Source organism: Magallana gigas, chromosome 3 (genome assembly GCF_963853765.1).
Source record: "Magallana gigas chromosome 3, xbMagGiga1.1, whole genome shotgun sequence".
Classification (NCBI taxonomy): domain Eukaryota; kingdom Metazoa; phylum Mollusca; class Bivalvia; order Ostreida; family Ostreidae; genus Magallana; species Magallana gigas.
The window spans coordinates 15,422,142-15,442,064 of NC_088855.1; the positions used below are offsets into that span (position 1 = coordinate 15,422,142).

Consider the following 19,923-nt stretch of genomic DNA (forward strand, 5'->3'; position numbering starts at 1 on the left):
AAAATGATATTACATTGTTTTACTTTTTTCAATCTTTTACTTCTTATATTAAAACTTTAATTTTCAATGTTTGTGCCGTAGATTGTTGGGATTTGCAATTCTCCATACAATGAAAGTCATTTTTCTTATACCAAGTTTTAAAATTAATACAGTTTCAGAATTCTTCTTCATTGGTTTTAATCTGCTTTCTTAGCATTCTGATTGACACAAACATCTCGCGTCCTATTTTTTGGTATTTCAGTATCAAAATATAGGACATTTTGATAAAATGACCTTGAGCGTAATGGCTTATGAAACAGTACTTTAAATTTATGGGGGAGACTATTTTTATAATCTTAGAACGATTCTCGTCTTAACATTGAACTTTATATCCAACGACGATTTATTGGAGTCGTATATGTGAATAAAAAGAGCAATAAGAACAATTCACGTGTTAAACCAGGAAGGACAGTCGCATATGTTTCCTGCTCTAGAAGAATACGTTTCCTCGTATAACAGTAAATGAGATTCAAGTACTCGGACATACACATGTATAAACAAACCACAAGGATTCAGTCATGGTTCCTCTGGTTGAAACCAAAATCGCTGCGTTTTTCATCATATTCTTTGTGACTTTCCTTTTTGGTTTCCTACCCACATGTGTACTAAGGTGTGTAAAGGGCGGGGCAACCCAAAGGAAGATTCAAACCGTCATTAGTCACCTCAACTGTTTCGCCGGCGGGGTATTTCTGGGCACCGCAATGTTACATTTGCTTGCGGAGGCAGAGGAGAGTATGAGGGAGGTTCTAAATGGCGGGAACGCCACCGCAGTTGACTACCCCGTCACCGAGATAACAGTAAGTGGAGGGTTTTTTGTCATACTTATCCTCGAAGTTGTGATTTTGAGAATCATGCATGGAGTCGGACATGGTCCCGGGGAGAAAAATGAAAAATGTTCTCCTAAACCCATTCATGGATACAAGACCTACAAGTGCTTGGAGGAAAGTGATAAAGTATTAATTGAAACCGAGACGGTGGAAGATCGTCTCTCCGCTTCCGGAGTACACGATGACGTCAGAGAGGTTATTAAGGACACTCCGTCACCTCTCCGCGCGTCTTTATTCGTGTTAGCCCTATCTTTACACATGATATTCGAATCCCTGGCTGTAGGCATACAAAGTACGGAATTAAAAATCTGGACGCTCCTGTTGGCTATTTCTTTACATAAATGTATTGTCGCCTTTAGTATTGGACTGGAGATGCACAAGCTACTCGGAACCGGGTGTAAAATGATGGCTTTTCTTTTAGTGTTTTCTGGGTTATCGTCTTCTGGCGTTTTGATTGGCATGGCTTTCACGGAGGATGGAGTGGGTGAATCGCTGATCATCGGGATTCTACAAAGCCTGGCCACAGGGACCTTCTTCTACGTAACCTTTTTTGAGATACTTCAGCGCGAGTTCGCGCACTGTCACAGCCTTGCCAAACTGTTCCTCTGCCTTGTAGGATACGGTGTAGTTGCAGGATTGAAAACATTGGAGAAAGATTAAAATTATAATCAACAAAAAATATACATGTAGCAAGATTATTTTTTTTTTAAATTAGTATTAAAAATAGTTGAATGGTATGTGTATATATTTTCCTGGTGTTTAAAATACTAGTATACAACAATTAGGTCCTGTATTAACAGGTTTCACGTATATACCTGAATGATCCTATTGATACTAGGATTTATTACAGTTTGTCATATCTTGTTAATAATAAAACACTTAAAGCTTGTGTCAAGTACTCATTTTAGTGACCCCCTTTGTGTGTCTAACTAGAGATCGTTTATTAAGGTCGCTCAAAAATAATTTTAAAAAACTTCCCTTCTGAAATATTTACTGTATACAAGGAAATAATCGCCCTTGGATTATTTTCGCCCTTGTTATCAACGTGCGAATTTAAGATTGGGCGAATTCCAGTTACCCAAATAATCTCTCTTTGACACAACTGTGTCTGAGCGAAATCATAACTGGGTGAAACTGTTTGCAAGTGTAGAAGGTTGAAAAATATTGTGTATACAATAAGCTTTTATCACACAATGTCATAATTGCACTGATTATGAATTAGCCGAATGAAATATTTAACCTATTTTAAGTATAGTCTATTTTTTATGGACACAAAATTTTTAAAATTTTATAGGGATATCAATCGATTGCAGAAATGCTAATCGGTTAATCGCAATTCGTTCGAATTCCGACCGATTAACCGGTAACTACTACGTATCAGTAAACTAAATACGCAGGTTTTGACATGTTATTACTCTTTTTAATAATTATTACAAATAAAACATAAAGAGCGATATGAATATTCTGTTTATTTGTAAATCAAAATACAATTTAAAAAGTATATCTCATGAGAATTATCTTAAACAAAAGCATACATTAATGAAATAGTTTCACTTACCACGTTTTAATTTCGCGGTCAAATCAAAGTCTGGCCATCACAAGTTAGAACCATTTTAACAAGACCTTGGACTTTCAGTAGGACGTAGCTATCTATTTATTGCGCCAAAACAAGTTAAAAATGACGCGGTTTCAAGCGAAATGTGCACCGATTGTGTATAGTCTTAGCTCAAATGCCAGACAAATCTTCTTGATTTCAAAGAGCCATGGCTGAGTGGCCAGCAATGAAATAGACAGGCTTACGTCACATTACTATTTGACACAACAACCCAAAGTCCAAGCTCTTGTTAAAATGGTTCTAAACAGATCTCCATTTGAAATGATTATCCTTTCGGATAGTAGTAATATACATGTACCTGATTAGACATTTTCTATGTGATAAATTGATGTCGTGTTAAAGGAAAAAAGTGAAATGATAACGACGAATGGAGGTACAATATTACTAAAACCGATTTGGTTGGACTTTTCCGATCACGTCGCGTTCAATTCTATCAACTACGTCATACATAAACAATACCCGCACCTTAACCACAATTTTTTTTATTGGTGGATTCAGCTAACCGCTGATTGGTTGCTGGTTAGCTCAGACTAGATTATGCACGGACAGAACAACAACATATCAGAGATGGGTACTCGTGACTGTCGAAATTGGGCTATTTTTCGAAAGTGTATATACACTTGTGATAAAACAAACATACAGTACATACATATATAGCTATAGCTCTATGTACACATTTTGGGTTAGTAAATATAGAACTACAGTGCATTCAATACTTACATGTACAAAAAAAAACTTTATGGCAATTAATCGAGCATAAAAATAACGCTATTTATGAAAAGATTTACATCATACCATACCACATTTTGTGCAAATAATCCATTTAAATAATTCTTCATTTAGAATATAGTTTACTACTGTTAATAATTGTAGCTTTACTCGCCCCAAACTTTCTCCTATTAAACAACCTTTTAACCGTACTCGGAAAGCGGATCAAGAGCTGTATTTTGTATTTATGTAAACAAACCAGTGTACATGTATGGAGCGGATGATCGGTGGTTCAGAGACAGGTAAAATAAAGAAATCTGCGGTAAATTGTTGGGGGATATTTTAGTATATATATTTACACCGAAAGTGATAGGGCAACAGAAGAGAAACGAATCGGACACTTGCCTAATGAAGACGCACATGTACAAACCCTCTTGCACTCTCCACTTCCGTCTCGTTCTTTCGCACCATCGTTTATTTCTTTTATTGACTATCGATTGCCGATCGAAAGGTGTAGAAATCAAGGAATTCATATCGATCACTTCGACTGGCAAGTTAGTAGGTAATACATGTGCATTATACATTTACGGTATTCACATGAAATGTACGTTTAACACATGCAACTTTTAAATATTATACTTTTTATAACGCCGTACTCTGGACCGGAGCTTGAGGCTATGGTTTGACGCCCGTTTACAGAGAGAGAGAGAGAGAGAGAGAGAGAGAGAGAGAGAGAGAGTTTTGCACAGAATTTAAACATAGGGGATCGTCAATAATGACTACATATTCGGAGAAAATGAACTGTTTTGAGAAATCCTTCAGCTCTGACATTGCATAAGCGTGTACTGATAGCTCCGCCTAAGAAAAGGAGTTGACTAATCATAAAGTTTTCAAAACGGCGGCATGTATATAATTTATGCATGACGTAGCTGACAGAAATGATCGTGACGCTATAGGAAAAATCCAACCAAATCGGTTTTGATAATAATAATTGTAACGGTACTCAACGGTGATATATGCATTGTAAGTACCATTCGTTGATGATTTATGAAAAGCTAAACAGACAAGGCATTTTCATGTCGTTTTATTAATCATTATACATGCAACGTCCTACTTACATTTTTCTCCGAGATCTCGGCCCTAAGATCTTAACTGTCTCCAATTTAACTTCATTAGATACCGGTAATAACCTCGAAAGACAAAAATAAAATTTATTTTGAAATTGCGTTAAAATCTACATTATGGTAACTTTTGGGGTTTTTTTTGACTAACCGATTACTGATTTCTAACCGGTTACCATCGTTCCGACCGAGTAATTAGTTAACCGGTTAGAGATTGCCATCCCTGAAATAATAAAAGAAATATTCCACCCTCTATATTTATTCTAATCATGTCCCATTGGAAGGGAGACTGGCTCTTAATTTTTAATAAACAGTAACGCCCTTCACCCAAGGGCATGGATGTGAATAAAGATTACGGGATTCGGATTTAAAAAAAAAACAACAATGCATTTTTTAACAAGCAGTGGACTTGACATTCGATAGGTTAATTTAAAAGTAGTAGTAATGAAGAAAGCTACATAAAAGACCACGGTTTGAAACGCACAACACATGGATCAATAAGGGTATAAAGCTATGCGAATTATAATGAAGTAAAATAATGTAGCACATCTTTAGCTAAGTTCCTACGGACGGGGAAAAATCACCAGTGACCTTTTGATGCAGACGATATTTTGGAAATGAACTTTGCGCAAAATTGAATTTGTGATTTCTTTGTTGAGGTTGATACATACTTGTACCTATTTTCTTTCAAAATGGTCGAAGAAACCGAAACTACATATATATGGGGTGGCAAGGAAAAATTGCTAGTTTGTCTAGAGATACTAATGTTTACATGAACTTCATATATTGGATTTTATCGTACAGAAAAATAAGCTATTAGTTTTGGGTTGCTTTTTTTCTAGCCGTTGCATAGACACTGTGCTATTGTGGGCGATGTAGCCCACAGGCCTCTCCCTGAATGGTTGACCACGTTAATAAAATGTTTCGGATAACAATAAAAAATATATAGGCCTAAATGGAAAAAAAAATTGTAAAAAATTGGGGGCTAAATAAAAAGATTTAGGTGTTATACTTCCTACATGAACATGTAGTTAGTAGTCTGTGCGGGATGCCCCCCCCCCTATTTTTCCTCGCTCTTCTCGATTTCGCTCTTCTATATCAGAAGGTAGAAAAGTCGACGAACAGAGACCGCCACTTTCTCGTCGTAAACGCTGTCACCGAATGTGACTGATGACAAAATAAGATTTATAACAATATAAATATATGCTGTCCCTGAATTCCTAGCATAGAACAGTTCTTAGGTAACATTGTGACACTTACAAGGATGCCGTCGATCAAAAGCTGTCGATTGGTGTGTCCCAACAACACACACGACCCCATCCCCCTCCCCGACGGAGAGCCTGTACACCTGGGTAGGAGTGAGGCTACACGCTGTATCGATCCCCGATGTTCTAGAAAACAATGTAAGTACAGAGTCTTTCCTTCCATGTCATTCAATTTAGAAGTCTTTAAGTGTTTAGATCGTTTTTATTGAATTTGCATGTACCTTTGGCATTAACTGATTAATTTAAGGCTAGTGCAATGATAAAACCATCTTAAAACCATTTGTTGTGTTTATGATGTTTAAGTGGAGGTGACAGCGGACTGGGCATCAGGGGAAGTCTCTGTTAAGCAGCTGGGAGCAAACTCATCAGCCATCGATGGAATAGAACTAGAGAAGGGTATCATATATTCAGATAATTAAGCTTTGAAAATTATGGAAGTCAACGTACATTTTTTGAACAGCTTATATTTTTATTTTAAGCGAATTGCAAATATTTTCATTATATGAAATATACTGTGGCAATACTATATACTGAATTTGACTTGTTTTGCAGATAGAGTATGCAAGCTTCCAGAGGGGGGAACTATATATCTTTTAACAGGGATGTATCCTCAAAAAGTAGAATTTATTCATGATCCATCCCCCAAGTCAACGACAGGTAGTAAAAATCAGAAATGTGAAAACAAAACAACAGAGAAAAAGAGGGAATCAAAGAAAAGGCCTGCATCAGAGAGTTTAGATTCGCATCAAAATTTGAAAAAACCTCGAAAAACTGAAAAAGAGAAACAAATGAACACTTCTGAGAATGGATCAGCTGATAAAACTGTAGAAGAGGATGAAGAAGATATAAAAAAGCTGGAAGAAAAGTTAAAACTTCTCAAGAAAAATGCAGCCGACAAAAAGTTTGCTTTTGCCTCAGACAGTGAAGGTTCACAAACTGATAACAAACAGAAAGCAACAGATGTAAAAAAGAAACCGAAAGCTGAAAAGGAAACATTGTCTTCAAAATCTTCTTCACCTGCCACATCTATGAAAAGTCCATCAAAAGGTCCCTCCTTGTCCAAAACCTCACCATCAGGACCAATGAAGAAGTCCCCCCAGAAATCAGAAGGGCCCCCAGCTGAGGAGACAAAGTGGCAGCAGTTTGAGAAACTGTATGTTTGTACCCGAAAAGGAGTCAGGGCCAGAAATAAGGTTAATAGCAACTCTGTAATTTTTAACTTATGAGACTTATTTTGTATGCAGCGCTTTCAGTACTTTTGACTTAGAAGTAGAGAGTTGAGAGATATATTTCAGAACCACTGAATTCTATAAATTGAAATCATCATAAACCTCCTCTGACCTCATGCCAACCCTTTTTGATAGCTTTCCATATTTTGCTTGTCAAAATAACGGAAAGCTCTGATATTAAAATTTAATTACATGTCCTAAGTTTATTTTTTACAGACATTTAATGGTCCAATTGCATTTGATATATGAAATTGAATGAGTAAAATTCTTGAAATTATCCAATCAAAAATATAATTTTAAAATTTTTTGTTATTAAACAGAAAGAAAAAAAAAATTAAAGATTTATTTGTTTCAACTTTGGTTCATTTGTACATAAAAAGCTGTGACTTACAGTATAACATTCAAAGGCAATGGTATTATGTTGTACAGGTTGCAGGTTTTGACATAGATGGCACCATCATCACCACACAGTCTGGGAAAACTTTCCCCACCCACCCAGGGGACTGGAGGTATGTATAGCATGACCAGTGTCTTGTCAGAACTCTCTGCAAAGGATACATGTACAGTATGAATTAATATCACTTCAAAAATAAAATTGACTTTCACGAATTGAATATTGTTAACGTTATACAGATGTACCACGTCGCTACACAAAGAGATCTTTGTGTAGCGAAATTGAATTTGTTGGAGCAGATCAAAGATCTGATTTTAATCAGATTGCCACATTTAATTGATGTTTCACCTTTTTTGCCCATGTGTTGATGGGCGAATTTGGGCAAATTCTAATGTGAAAATAACCCTGTATACAGTATATCAGGAATTTTGTTTTTCATGAACAGTCTGTTGTTTCAGGATTCTTTATCCAGAGATTCCGGGAAGGTTAAAAAAGTTACATGAAGATGGTTACAAGATTGTCTTCTTTACTAACCAGGTCAGAATGGTATTTTGAAGCAAATCATTTAATTTGTCATAGTTTCGTGGCTTTGAAACTTTAAGTACATGTACTTTCATAATGCTTGCCCGATTACCAAACATTGCCACAGTGAAGATGATTCTGTTTTGGTCAATTGATTTTTCCAGAAAAAATTGATTTCTAAAAGTATTGTTTAACTGCTGTATTTTAGTTCTAGATTACTGGTACATGAAATGTAGATCAATGCTTTTACTTTGAATATGTACATGTATGGTTGAGTGAACTTGAATTTTCATTTGTAGCTGGGTGTTTCTAAAGGGAAGACATCCATTGATGATCTAAAGACTAAGTTTAGCAGTGTTCTGGACAAACTTGGTGTCCCAGCCCAGGTCTGTGTTTCATTTACTTCTTCGTCTTAAAACAGGAAGGACTAAGGGTTTCAAAGACTAAGTAGTTACTGTATTTCATTTGTAGTGATGTATATATTATTTTCTATTTCAAGATATATGTACAAGTACTTTATTTATCCCCCAAAATGCACAGAAATTACATTAGCTATTTTGTACAAAAAAATCTTGGAAAACTGTAGCATTGTGAAAAATTACTTATGCAAATAGAAGATTTCCATCTATTTTCCAAATTTGCATCTCAACAAAAAAAACCTAAAATCTGAATTTGAATGTTGGTGTAATAGAGCACAAACTTTCAAAATAAATTATTTGCCTGTGTAAAAAGCCAAGATAATAAATTGAATGGAACTTGTCACTGTCAAATGGTATGGGGCTTCACTATTACATTTCTGATTTATTGCTGGCAGATTCTGATCTCCACTGGTGGAGGAATTTACAGGAAGCCAGCCAGAGGGATGTGGGACTTCATGTGTCTGGTATAGTCACTTTATTTAAACAATCAAATCTCCGACAAATTGTGTTCATGTTAGTGTAGTAGTGTGTTTCATAGATACAAATGTATATAACAGGCTCAGTACTGCCACGCTCCTACTAGCTTGAGCTAGTGGGTTAACCCTTTAGCTCAGTGGGTGGAGCATAGGTTTTTTAAAGTAAATTTCAATCGAATTTGAAATCAACCCCAAAGACAGTATAGTGTATATAACAGTATTCATAAGTAGAATAATTTGATGGCTGAAGCTTATTAATCTTTTCAGAAAGAAAATGACAGTGTAAGAGTTGATATTGATGAAAGCCTGTATGTTGGAGGTAATGTTAAGTTCAAATTATTATACTTTTTTCATTTACCTGATCCTAAGGCTCAAGATAACTTTCCTAATTTTGTTTCAATGAAACCCACAGTTCTAATTACAAGACATAGAAGTCTAATTATGTGTAACTGTAATCTAGACGCTGCTGGTCGGCCAGAGAAGTGGGCAGCCAAAAAGAAGAAGGATTTCTCCTGCAGTGATAGACTAGTAAGTTACATATACTAGTCATGTTATCTCAGCAACACAGGGAACTTACTGGTACACACTGTTTCTTTAATCTTTCAAATCCGAGTTTTGGGTAGGAAAATAGTTTTACCCAATGTAGATGATGCATATATGAGAGCATGTGTTCATGTACATCAGTCTTGGAATGTTAAGCTGCCCAACTATATATTTTTCACATTAATTTATCATTGCATAATTCTATTTTTTACATTATCATATATGTACATTTTCATTTACATAAATATTTTCAGCAAGAGAAGTTTATGTGTAGTAAAAATTTCTTAGGTTACACTGATTATAAATTTCAGTTTGCATTGAACATTGGAGTGAAGTTTTACACCCCTGAGGAGTTTTTCATGTTCCAGAAAGCGGCTCCTTTTAACATGCCAGAATTTGATCCTGTAAGTATTGTGGAGTATTTTTTTATTGCTGCATTAGAGCTGTATTTACTCACATGATGAATCGTACATGGATGTGTATACTTTATTTACACGGTGATCTGTGCACATATATGAATAAGAATGTACTTATTCACTTATATGCCCCCCAACAAGTTTTACACCATTGAGAAAATGGACTGTACATGTATGTGTTAGCACTTATTTCAGAGGGCAATAGACACATGTACCAGCTCTTCATTTTTTACCTGATGACTTGTAAACAAATATTTTCATGTATGTATCTGTAAATTTTTTAGAGGGCAATAGACACCAGTGCACCCCTTCTGGACCCTCCCAGTGCGTCCATCACCTCCAAGTCCCAGGAAGTGGTCCTGTTGGTGGGGTTCCCAGCCTGTAAGCTTGTCTCTCTGTTTATGCTTCTCTTGTTTATTACTTTATTACACCAGAGTAATGTAGAATAATATCGCTTCATTTGTCAACACTTACACCATATAAGATATGATATTCATTCATGTTATATTGTACAGTATGTTGATAAAGTTACACGTAAATAAGATACATGTAGATTTAAATTTTCTCTGTCAGTTAATTCAGTGAATCTTTCTCTGTTATTAACCTGTTATAACAACTAGATTCTGGCATTTTCAGGTGGAAAATCCTTCTTTTCACAAACCTACCTGATTCCCAAAGGATATGTACATGTCAATAGGGTGAGAACAAACATTAATGCATTCTCAAAACTGGCACATGTAATAGGAAAGTAAAGTAATTATTTTTTTTATTATTTCATTCATATATGGACATGGGTGTCTCTTCCAATATTTATTACCAAGATCAATAATTTTGTTTCTAGGACACACTGGGAACATGGAAGAAATGTGTGGACATGTGTGCTAAATCTCTGAGACAGGGACAGAGTGTGGTCATTGACAACACCAACCCAGACAAGGAGTCCAGACAGAGGTACATATAACCCTAACCCTGCATCCTCTCAGACAAAAAGGATCTACAAATTTACACACACACCCACAAAATTTGACATGTAATTTTGACAGGAAAATTCTCTTTTAAAATTTATTAATTAGCTATGGAATGAAACAAGCTTTCACTAAATATATCACAATAGCAGTGAACTAACAAAAGGTTTTATTATCAGGAGAACAAATACATGTATAATGCTAAGATCTTTTGATTATTCTGTAAAGGCATCCAGTTGTGTGAAATTTTTCCTCATAGAGTTACTAATGTATTTGTGTGTTATCATATTCAGGATATTGTGTGACTTGTCATATTAAATTTCTTATCTTGGATTGTATAGATACATAAATTGTGCAAAGACAGCAAAGGTTCCCTGTCGGTGTTTCTATTTTACTGCAACTATTACACAGGCTCGGCACAACGAACGGGTAAGTAATACATAAATAACTGTCTTAAAGTACCATACCTGTTCATAAATAACATATGTCTATTATGTATTTCATAGATTACAACAGCATTGAATAATGTAAATTTTACTACATGTAAATTATAAGCTTTAAAAAAACTTATTTTAGCAAGGAAAATTAAGTATTGAAGAAGAAATTAATCTTTTTTGGGGGTCTTGTTTTGTTGACAGTACAGAGAGATGATTGACAAGTCGCACCAACCAATCAATGACATGATCATGAATACATTCAAGTAAGTACTTGTCATACCCATGGATATATGTGAATCATGGTCCTCTGTCATACAAAAACACCTTTATAACAATTAAGGGTTAAGGGATAAACCCTGTGGATGGTAGAAAGGGCAGATCAAGCACCTTACACTAAAGATCCATCAATCTAGGAAAGTTTAATTAACACTAAATACTGTGCAGCATATAATACTCTGAACTTTAAGTATGGTTGAGTGACTTGATGTAGCAATTAAAGTGCTATACTGACAAAGACTTAATCATTAAGTTTATTTCATTTAATTACTTCAGATATTGAGCAATGCATTATTATACACTTTTTACTGGTACACCTACATTTATATAGGTCACTGGTGTTTGACTTATGTGTAGTTATGATATATACTTGTAGTTTAATTGGGCAGTTCCTGAGTAAAATGCTAATCATATATATTGTATTTGAACATTAGATGTACACAATATAAATAAAATTCTTCCAGTTTTAGAAAGACCGTGAATTTAATTTACCTGGTTTTATATTACAGATCAAAGCTAAAAGTGCCCGAGTCATCTGAAGGCTTCACAGAAATTGTACGGGTTAATTTTGTTCCAAAGTTCAAGGACTCTGAAAATGAGAAGTTGTACAAGCAATACCTGCTGGAAAAATAAAATGTGGAACATTTTGTTTTTAATTACTGCATGAGTAGTCAAAAAATAAATTAGTTTTCTAGAACTGTTGGTTTTTTTGTTGTTCAAAATGAAAATTCTCAAAATATTTCATGTACATACCGGTAATTATGAGTGTACAAAATATTGAAACATTGTACATGAACATATAAAAAATCCAAAATTTACTACCTTTTTGTGAGTTACATAATGAACATTTCCATTTTTTCACTTTTCTTTATTTTTTGATATACATGTACATGTAAAGTTCCTTGCTAAAACATTTGTGTATAGATTGAACACAAAGTGGCACCATATGAAATCTGCAATTACTGTCGAAACTCAGATTTTTGACCCCTGACACGCAGTCTGTTTTTTATAAAAATCACAGCATCAGAGTTGTAAGGTACCTTTGATAACATTTCATGTTTCTAGTTAATAGCTGTTTGCTGAGCAACTTGTCATACATTTCAATTAAACTCCTAGTCACTTTTTTGTACAAATATCTGTGTACCGGTACTTCTTCAGTACACATTTCTCCAGTGTGATGGATTCTCTCCCTTATTCGTATCGTTTCACATTTCCCCACACTGTGTTATAACAACTGCTATTTTTGGCTTGTTGTTTGGCCCGGTTGGAACGTTCTCAATTTTTCTTAAAACCAAAAGTCCATCAATCACTTTACCTGAAAATAAGATGGAAAAACAATTAGAAATTAATCTGAACTTCAATAAGAGGTGCTATTATAAAACAACTTTTTCACATCAAAATAATTACAACAGCTATGTTTACCGGTAGGTATTGTATAGTCTAATTCAATGTTTCAATGTTATAGTAATTCAATTTTTCTAAACCTTACCAAACACGACATGCTTGTTGTCCAGAAAATCACATGCAGCACACGTGATGAAAAACTGACATCCATTTGTGTCCCTGCCACTGTTTGCCTGCATTTAAAAATACTCCATATGATTTTTGCTAGTAATTTACTTAACAGAAAAATATGGTAACTGCCATATTTCCTACAATCTAGCAATGACATCCAAATATTTTCAAATTTTTTTTTCATGTTAAAGATTTTATGATAAGATTAAGACGGTGCTGGCGTATTTCACTGTATTACTCAGAGACAGATACACAATGCTTTGTGTTTGTTTAAACCCAGAAACTATCTTACCATTGAAAGCATTCCTGGGCCAGTGTGTTTCAATTTGAAATTTTCATCTGCAAAAGGCCCTCCTCCATATATACTACAAACACCAGTGCCGTCTCCCTGTCAATAGAAATGGCAATATATGTTTTAAAGGTATGTTTCTGATACAATTCTAAGGGGAAAAATCATCTTCATGAGCTTATCAGCAGGTTGTTTTAGTGAGCTGCTGCTAATTTTGGCTCTCAAAACAAAGTTTTAGAAATCAACACAATAAAAAGCCAAAATACATAGTAATGGTATATCTTATTTTTTTTTTTTTGAAAATTACCAAATTTTACACCGAACTCCTAATAGAATAAAAGGAAATGTGTTATGCAGACCAATACACACACAGGATAAAAATCTGACCTTCATAAAGTCTCCTCCTTGTACCATGAAATCTTTGATCACCCTGTAAGATATATAAGAAATAAATCATTCTAGGCAGAGTTGCTATGAAAAATTATTATTACCATATTTTTTCATTAGACAAAGCATATGATTTATAAGATTATCCAGTCTAAATCCAGCTCAAAACCAATAACTGAGTGTTATTATCTAACAGTAATGCACTGAAACATTTCTTTGCAAAAATATTCACAATATTCCCATAAATTCTTTACAAGCATAGTAATGTTCACTCAGGAATATGCAATACAGTGTGTGCTTTTGTATGCAATTTTGAAAAGAAAATCTACACAGATGTAAAATGATGTCATTGATCAGAATTTGAACTAGGTACCCCACTAGTCAACTGCTTTCTCATTAAAGCTACATGTATCAGCTGCCTTTAATTCAACTTGTCTGACCATAATCCTCCTCCTTAACTTAAGGGAACCACAAAGACCCATAACTTAGTTTTAGCATCCCTTGGCAGTTCCATATTTGGGGAGGGGGCATGGTAGCAGATGTAACAGAGAAGTAGAAAACACAACTGATTAAACTAGAATATGAACCTCGGCCACTGAATCTCTAATCAAGTGCTCTATCACTTGTTCTATCTAACCTGTATGACTGTCACAAAGAATATAATTTGTCTTGAAAAATTTAGTGAACTCAATATATGTATTACCTGTGAAAGGTACAAGCTTTAAATCCCATTTGGACCCCATCCTTTCTGTATTCTCCTGTGCAAAATTGCCTGTAAAAATAATCATTAAATAACCATTAAATATTATAAACCTCAGTATTAAAACCAGATAAGTTAGAACAGAGCTTTAATCAGGAAATACAACTTGTTTTATGTATTTCTTATCAAATTATTTTATTAAAAAAAAAAAACATATTTTTTTTATCCTAATGTAGCAAATTTCAAATCATTATAAACATTTAAAATTAATAAGTATTTACAGCAGAATAAATTCATGGAATCACCTTTCTTTGGCTCGGATATTTCCAAAAAACAAAACTTGTTGTGCATATAAAAAATGATGTAATAATTGTAGACTGAGCATGCAGCATTTACATGTAGCTTAACTTTGAATATCTACCAATATTATGATTTGAGTTGATGCAGGCAGATCCATATGTGTATGTTTCAAACAATTTTTTTTCTCTTTTACACAAATTGAAGTGTACTGTCTCTGTTTTAACTATAAAATTGGTGCTTGGTCTAATTGTAACTCCATTTACATGTTAAGGAAAATGAAAAAAAAAAGATAATTAGCTAAAATTGTGACCATTTTCGTTTTTTTAATTACGATCATAAAATCCTACTACTTTATATCAAATTAACTGCCTACCCAAAATGAAGAAACTTTGGCTAACTAAAAATTATTAGGACTCATCATCCAAATGGGTCATATAAAAAAGCATGGAAGAATGTACATATATGTACATGTATATAATGTATATGATACCTGAAATTCTCTGCTGTCTTTGGAACCACATCAGCAAATAATTCGAATTTTATCCTTCCAACTTCCTATAAAAGAGGAAAACCAATAAACTTCGATATAATTGTACGTTTTCTTTTGATTTCTTATTTTGTTTATATAAAATAAGGAAATTCGGACTGCATCACGTTTGATAAACACTATTATAATAACATCAAGTAAAATATATTAAAGACAGTGCTAATGATAACACTCATCTGTATTTTACAAACCGTGTTTCCGATTGAAACGTCAAAGAAAACAACAGGGTTGTTAGGATTTGTTACTTTTTCCATGGTTTTTCCAACGTTTTCCCACTCTTTGGGGAACAGGTACGCGTTGATTGTACAATAAATGTTTCGGAATAATTTTTAATATCTTAATCAGCAGATAAATTTGTTGTTGGATTGTGTATATTGTGAACCGTAAAACTGCAAAATAATCGTGCTTGTATAGACATCAATAAAACTGATCATGTTGATGTCTGAGTTAATCAATTTTTGCACATGCGCATTCGACTTTCATATTTGTTGACAGGAGTATCGAGGTTGGAGAAAACTTCAGTAATGTAAGTATCTTAGTATTTTGCTAGATTTTGAATTGTAATTGATTGTTCAACGAATCCTATCATGGCATATTGTTGTTTGCTTTCTAATACGTGAGTTTATCTTACTGGTTCCCTTACTTAATTAAGAATTGATGTGGTTTAATCTCTTAATGACAGAACCATAAATTGGTTCATTGATGAGCCTTCAATCTTGTGTTACAAACGAGTTTCTTTTAAAATGATTTGAGAACAAATACACTTGAAATAAAGCCGAAATTGAAATATTTTCAACTTGAAAACGGTGTGAAGTATAAAAATGATTGAAGACTCACCTTAATGCCAATCCACTTGATAAACAGAAGTAGAGGAGAATTTGGTCCACTTCAGTACTTATTCTGTGTATCAATATTCTAATGGGATGATTTTTCTTTTTTAAGGCCACACCAGTATAATTTCTTGTTCATTCGACCCCTTGCGCTCATAATAAAACTGTGCAAAAAAATTTAATATTAATTTCACGCATCCAGCAAATTCTGGGCTGTTTTCTGTTCTATTTCAGCTCAATTTTTTGTATTTTATATAGTTCAATTCTACAAATAAGAAACAAGTAATAAAATGTAACAGTCCGCACAAATTTATTTATGTACTGCATAAAAATTTTGCCTACAATTAAAATAATTTTATTATTTAATTGCTCGCCTGCTCGTACCTTTTTCATTGTTTGACAAACAAGAAATTATATTAGTGTGGCCTAATACTATTTTTTGCAATGTTTTCCCCCATTATTTACATATCATGCTGCTCTAACTGTAACACTGTAACATGTAAATGATGTAGATGTCCTCTACAATAAGTTACCATATATTAGCATGGTACAAAATTTGTCAAATTTAGGGAAATGTGTAACTTTTTTAAATTTAGTCATTTTTTGTGATTTAAAATTTTCTTATAGCAAACAATACAGGATATATAATTTCTGCGTATTGAATATTTTGCGATTGCAAAAAAGCAGAACTTTGATTATTGCAAAAATTACTGGATATATGGTAAATCCTTAAAATGAAAAGAAAACCTTTCAACATCTGATAATCTCAAGGACATTCAAATTTGTTAAAATATCTAATTTTAAACCATCATATTTTGTGTTTTACAAGTAATGATCTAATATTTCCAGGAAACAAAGTTGCAGTAGAGATGTCCTTATTTCAAATAAGAAATTTAGTGAATCTGAAAAATTGTAGGATTTTTTTTTTTACCTTAGTGATATAAATAGATTATAAGATTGTGTCTCTAAACAGTCTTATCCACCTTGTGTTTTTGTTATTACATGTATATAAACTTTATATTTTCTTTCGGCTTAGATATAAGAAAAGCTACATATTAAATTGAATTTTGAATTAAATAAAAAAAAATTATAACATTGAATTCTTTTAAATTAAAAAAAAAAATAAAAAAGGTGAAGGGCATTGAAGTCCATTGGGATGGGAATTTCACATTGCAAATGACAAGAAAGGGTAAAATGGATTATAATGTTAAAATATCTTGAAAGGAAGTTCAGAATCAAAGTCCCCCGATTTTTTCATTACTAATACCCACTAGGAATTGGTTTTCATTATTTTCATTTCCATGGGTAGAGTAACAATAAAGATATGTATGACCTATTAATTTTCCTTTGCAACATCTAGTAATCTGGTATTGGTGTGTAAAATTTGTTAAGACATTTTCCACGATGTGATGTTTTTTGAAACTGAGACTGTTACTCAATACTCATGGCTGTTTAAAAAATGAATTTGCAAAAAGAAAAAATAAATATCTCCAGCAGACACAACTTAGCAGCAGATTGTTTTGTGGTCAATGACAGCTAGTAAAGCTAAAGGATGGACTCATGGTAGACTTGGGCAGCTTCTTTGTCTATTTTATTTATGATCAATGTTATTGATAAGAAGATGTTGCTACATGTATATATCAAAGGTTATGAAGTGAAAAAGAGAAATATTTGGCTAATATATTTTGTGGACTTTTTATTGCAGTAGTAGGCAAGTGGAAATCAAGAAAATATAACAATTATAATTAGGTAATTTCATTCCAATCTGTTCATCCATTTAGATAAAAGTCAATCAGTTTGAAGGTATATGAGATGTTTTAATATACTTATAAGACTCAGAGGATTTTGCTTGACAAAAGATTGTCAATTCTAATGTTGCAATGTACCGGCATATTAGAATTAACTAGTGGCATTTCAGAAATGGTAAACATTGTTAAGAAACACATTCTTTCACCCATTTCAGGATTAGTTGCTTGGTGACAAATTTTAATGATCACCAGAAGAATATCCGATGATGTCATTAAACACGCATTTTATTGATTCCGACCAGATTTTACAGAAAATCAGCACACTGGGGCACACTATATAGCAGTATATCGGTCTCTTATTAACAAGGACCACTATTGATTCTCTGTCATTAAATCTGCAAAATTACAATGCAAGAGACACTGGCCCCCTCAAAAGAATTGGTAAATAATCGGAAGGTTCTTTATGGCCACACATTCAATCATGAAATCGGTTACCTTTTGTGTCTCTTCCCTCTGTATGAGGTTGCAGGCAGTCTATGTTGCTTAGTTCTGTTCTCAGCCGGTAGAGCACAAACCAGAGTAAGCCAGGAAAGGGTTGCCTCCAGGATTTCTGTCCCAGCTAGCATCTTAATTTGAAGGCTGTCTGATGTTTTCAGCATATTTTTTTCAATACCTTGTGAACTATCATGCAGCAATTTCTTTGTCTCAGAATTGATATGTTTTATGCAAATTAAAAAAATAAAAATAAAATATGAATAAGAATGGCACTGTCAGAAGATTTTATTGACTGTACATGCGGTAGATTTTAAACCAGTATATTTTATATGGAAATGAGATTCAGTTACTGCAACCATGTGCAGCTAGGTTTATATTGTAAACAGGGCTATTTTCGCCCCATGTAATTTTCACCTTTGTACATTTGCAGACAGTTTCACCATGTCTCCCATACACACTACACAGTTGAGTAAAGAGGGATAATTTGCGATAAATATAATTCACCCATTTGGTTGCTGACAGAGCGAAAGGAACAATATAAAATGGGCGAATATATTTTTCCTGTATACAGTATGTAGAAGGACAGTCATTTTTATGCAGGAATAGAAATGGATGGTCATGACTATTTTTAGACTACAGTATCTATAGAGAATAGGTATTAAAACCTTAAAGAACAGTGTTTATGGCTTAAATCATAATTGCAATTTTCAAGGTATAGTAAATCTGATTCATAGTTAGTTGAGCATCCAGTCTCCTTAAAACCCATTGTTCAAGTTTTGAAACATGTACTAAGATACTAGGGTATGTTAATATTAATTATGAATATAATTTTTCTTACTGTTTTTTCCAGCAGTGTCTCTGTTTATTGCAGTGCAGTTTTTTAAGATATGTGTATTATTTGTCATTCCAACATTATACTTGCAACATATGGAGCAATGTTAACACTGTGTCTGTTTCACATTAAGCTGAAAAGAATGTCACGTTTTGGTGATAATATATGTGTACGTATTAAAATCACTCTAAGTGTTACGTTGTGTCTCATGAAAACATACATTTTCCTAGAGATATTTGTCTAAATCCCGAACAGTCAAGATTTACTGATTGCATTGTGAATCCTCATCATCCTTGCGTTACAGATTTAGTTTGACCATGAAATCTCACATTATTGGGAATCCTTGAATTACAGAGTTTGTATGACTATGAACTATGCAAATGGAAAGAAAATATGAAGTTGTCTGTTTCAAGAATTCTTCAGAGATAATCAGATTGAGAGCTGATCTGCAAATGACTAGAATGCACCAGGTTTGTCTCTCAGAATTCTCCTAAACACACTTCAAACACACCAACTAGAAGTCAATAATATATATCTATGGGGAAAAAAACAGTTTTACATCCATTATACTCTGTGTGAAATAGACAGAAAAATCAAAAGCAAATACAAAGATATCATACTGGAAAAAATGGTTCTTCTGTAATTTTATAATTAACAAAAAAGTAACAGCTTAAAAGCCAATTTCACTTAGTATTAACAGTGTTTTGAGGATGCCTAATTACTGTGATAAGCACAGAGAGATGGAAGAAGCTGAAGCACCTAAATCCTCTTGTTTTGTAGAAGGCTCTTTATAATTGTGATAATCAGAGAGAGAGAAAAGGAGCTTCCAGGATAATGTATCAAAGTATGTCATTCTAGCTGAAGTTGGGAGACTTAAAAGCAAATGTTTTGCACTGCAGAATCCTTATTTGCTATCACTGTCGATCAAATGGTGAGAAAATTTAATGGTGGTGTTGATAACAATGTATAAGGATTGTTTTCATACTTTTGTATCCACAAAGGAGTGTACATGCACTACAATTAATCTG

At 33.6% G+C, this 19,923-nt stretch overlaps 4 protein-coding genes across 4 annotated transcripts in view; 3 read left to right on the forward strand and 1 right to left on the reverse strand.

Annotated features, from left to right (window-relative positions):
- Window positions 1-296: 296 nt before the first annotated feature.
- On the forward strand, window positions 297-1,603 carry LOC105322854 (zinc transporter ZIP1). Its single transcript, XM_011421754.4, has one exon. It carries the CDS (start codon window positions 558-560, stop codon window positions 1,524-1,526), a length of 969 nt encoding a protein of 322 aa, XP_011420056.3. The 5' UTR covers window positions 297-557; the 3' UTR covers window positions 1,527-1,603.
- A 3,807-nt stretch (window positions 1,604-5,410) lies between these two features.
- On the forward strand, window positions 5,411-11,949 carry LOC105322855 (bifunctional polynucleotide phosphatase/kinase). Its single transcript, XM_011421755.4, has 16 exons — window positions 5,411-5,713; window positions 5,879-5,971; window positions 6,128-6,768; window positions 7,234-7,313; window positions 7,657-7,735; window positions 8,020-8,106; window positions 8,535-8,603; window positions 8,883-8,934; window positions 9,076-9,143; window positions 9,470-9,562; window positions 9,859-9,955; window positions 10,211-10,272; window positions 10,416-10,525; window positions 10,881-10,968; window positions 11,178-11,239; window positions 11,762-11,949. The coding sequence occupies exons 1-16, from the start codon at window positions 5,575-5,577 to the stop codon at window positions 11,883-11,885; spliced, it is 1,944 nt and encodes a 647-aa protein (XP_011420057.3). The 5' UTR covers window positions 5,411-5,574; the 3' UTR covers window positions 11,886-11,949.
- A 150-nt stretch (window positions 11,950-12,099) lies between these two features.
- On the reverse strand, window positions 12,100-15,340 carry LOC105322856 (peptidyl-prolyl cis-trans isomerase H). The gene is made up of 7 exons (XM_034482917.2): window positions 15,182-15,340; window positions 14,934-14,998; window positions 14,147-14,215; window positions 13,444-13,486; window positions 13,060-13,155; window positions 12,742-12,829; window positions 12,100-12,567 (listed from the first exon to the last, which is right to left on the reverse strand). The coding sequence occupies exons 1-7, from the start codon at window positions 15,242-15,244 to the stop codon at window positions 12,458-12,460; spliced, it is 534 nt and encodes a 177-aa protein (XP_034338808.2). The 5' UTR covers window positions 15,245-15,340; the 3' UTR covers window positions 12,100-12,457.
- Window positions 15,341-15,388: 48 nt separating this feature from the next.
- LOC105338898 (calmodulin-binding transcription activator 2) overlaps window positions 15,389-19,923 on the forward strand; it is a 31,676-nt gene continuing 27,141 nt past the window's right edge. Inside the window, exon 1 of the mRNA XM_034482915.2 lies at window positions 15,389-15,516. The gene's annotated coding sequence lies outside the window, so the exon portion shown is untranslated. The remainder of the gene's footprint in view (window positions 15,517-19,923) is intronic.

Coding starts and splice junctions, on each gene's coding strand:
- LOC105322854 (XM_011421754.4), top strand. CDS start 558: ATGGTTCCTCTGGTTGAAACCAAAATCGCTGCGTTTTTCATCATATTC.
- LOC105322855 (XM_011421755.4), top strand. CDS start 5,575: ATGCCGTCGATCAAAAGCTGTCGATTGGTGTGTCCCAACAACACACAC. Junction 5,714..5,878: donor CCGATGTTCTAGAAAACAAT/GTAAGTACAGAG, acceptor ATGATGTTTAAG/TGGAGGTGACAGCGGACTGG. Junction 10,526..10,880: donor GACAAGGAGTCCAGACAGAG/GTACATATAACC, acceptor TGGATTGTATAG/ATACATAAATTGTGCAAAGA.
- LOC105322856 (XM_034482917.2), bottom strand. CDS start 15,244: ATGGAAAAAGTAACAAATCCTAACAACCCTGTTGTTTTCTTTGACGTT. Junction 14,999..15,181: donor ACGTTTCAATCGGAAACACG/GTTTGTAAAATA, acceptor CCTCTTTTATAG/GAAGTTGGAAGGATAAAATT. Junction 13,487..14,146: donor AAAGCTTGTACCTTTCACAG/GTAATACATATA, acceptor TATATCTTACAG/GGTGATCAAAGATTTCATGG.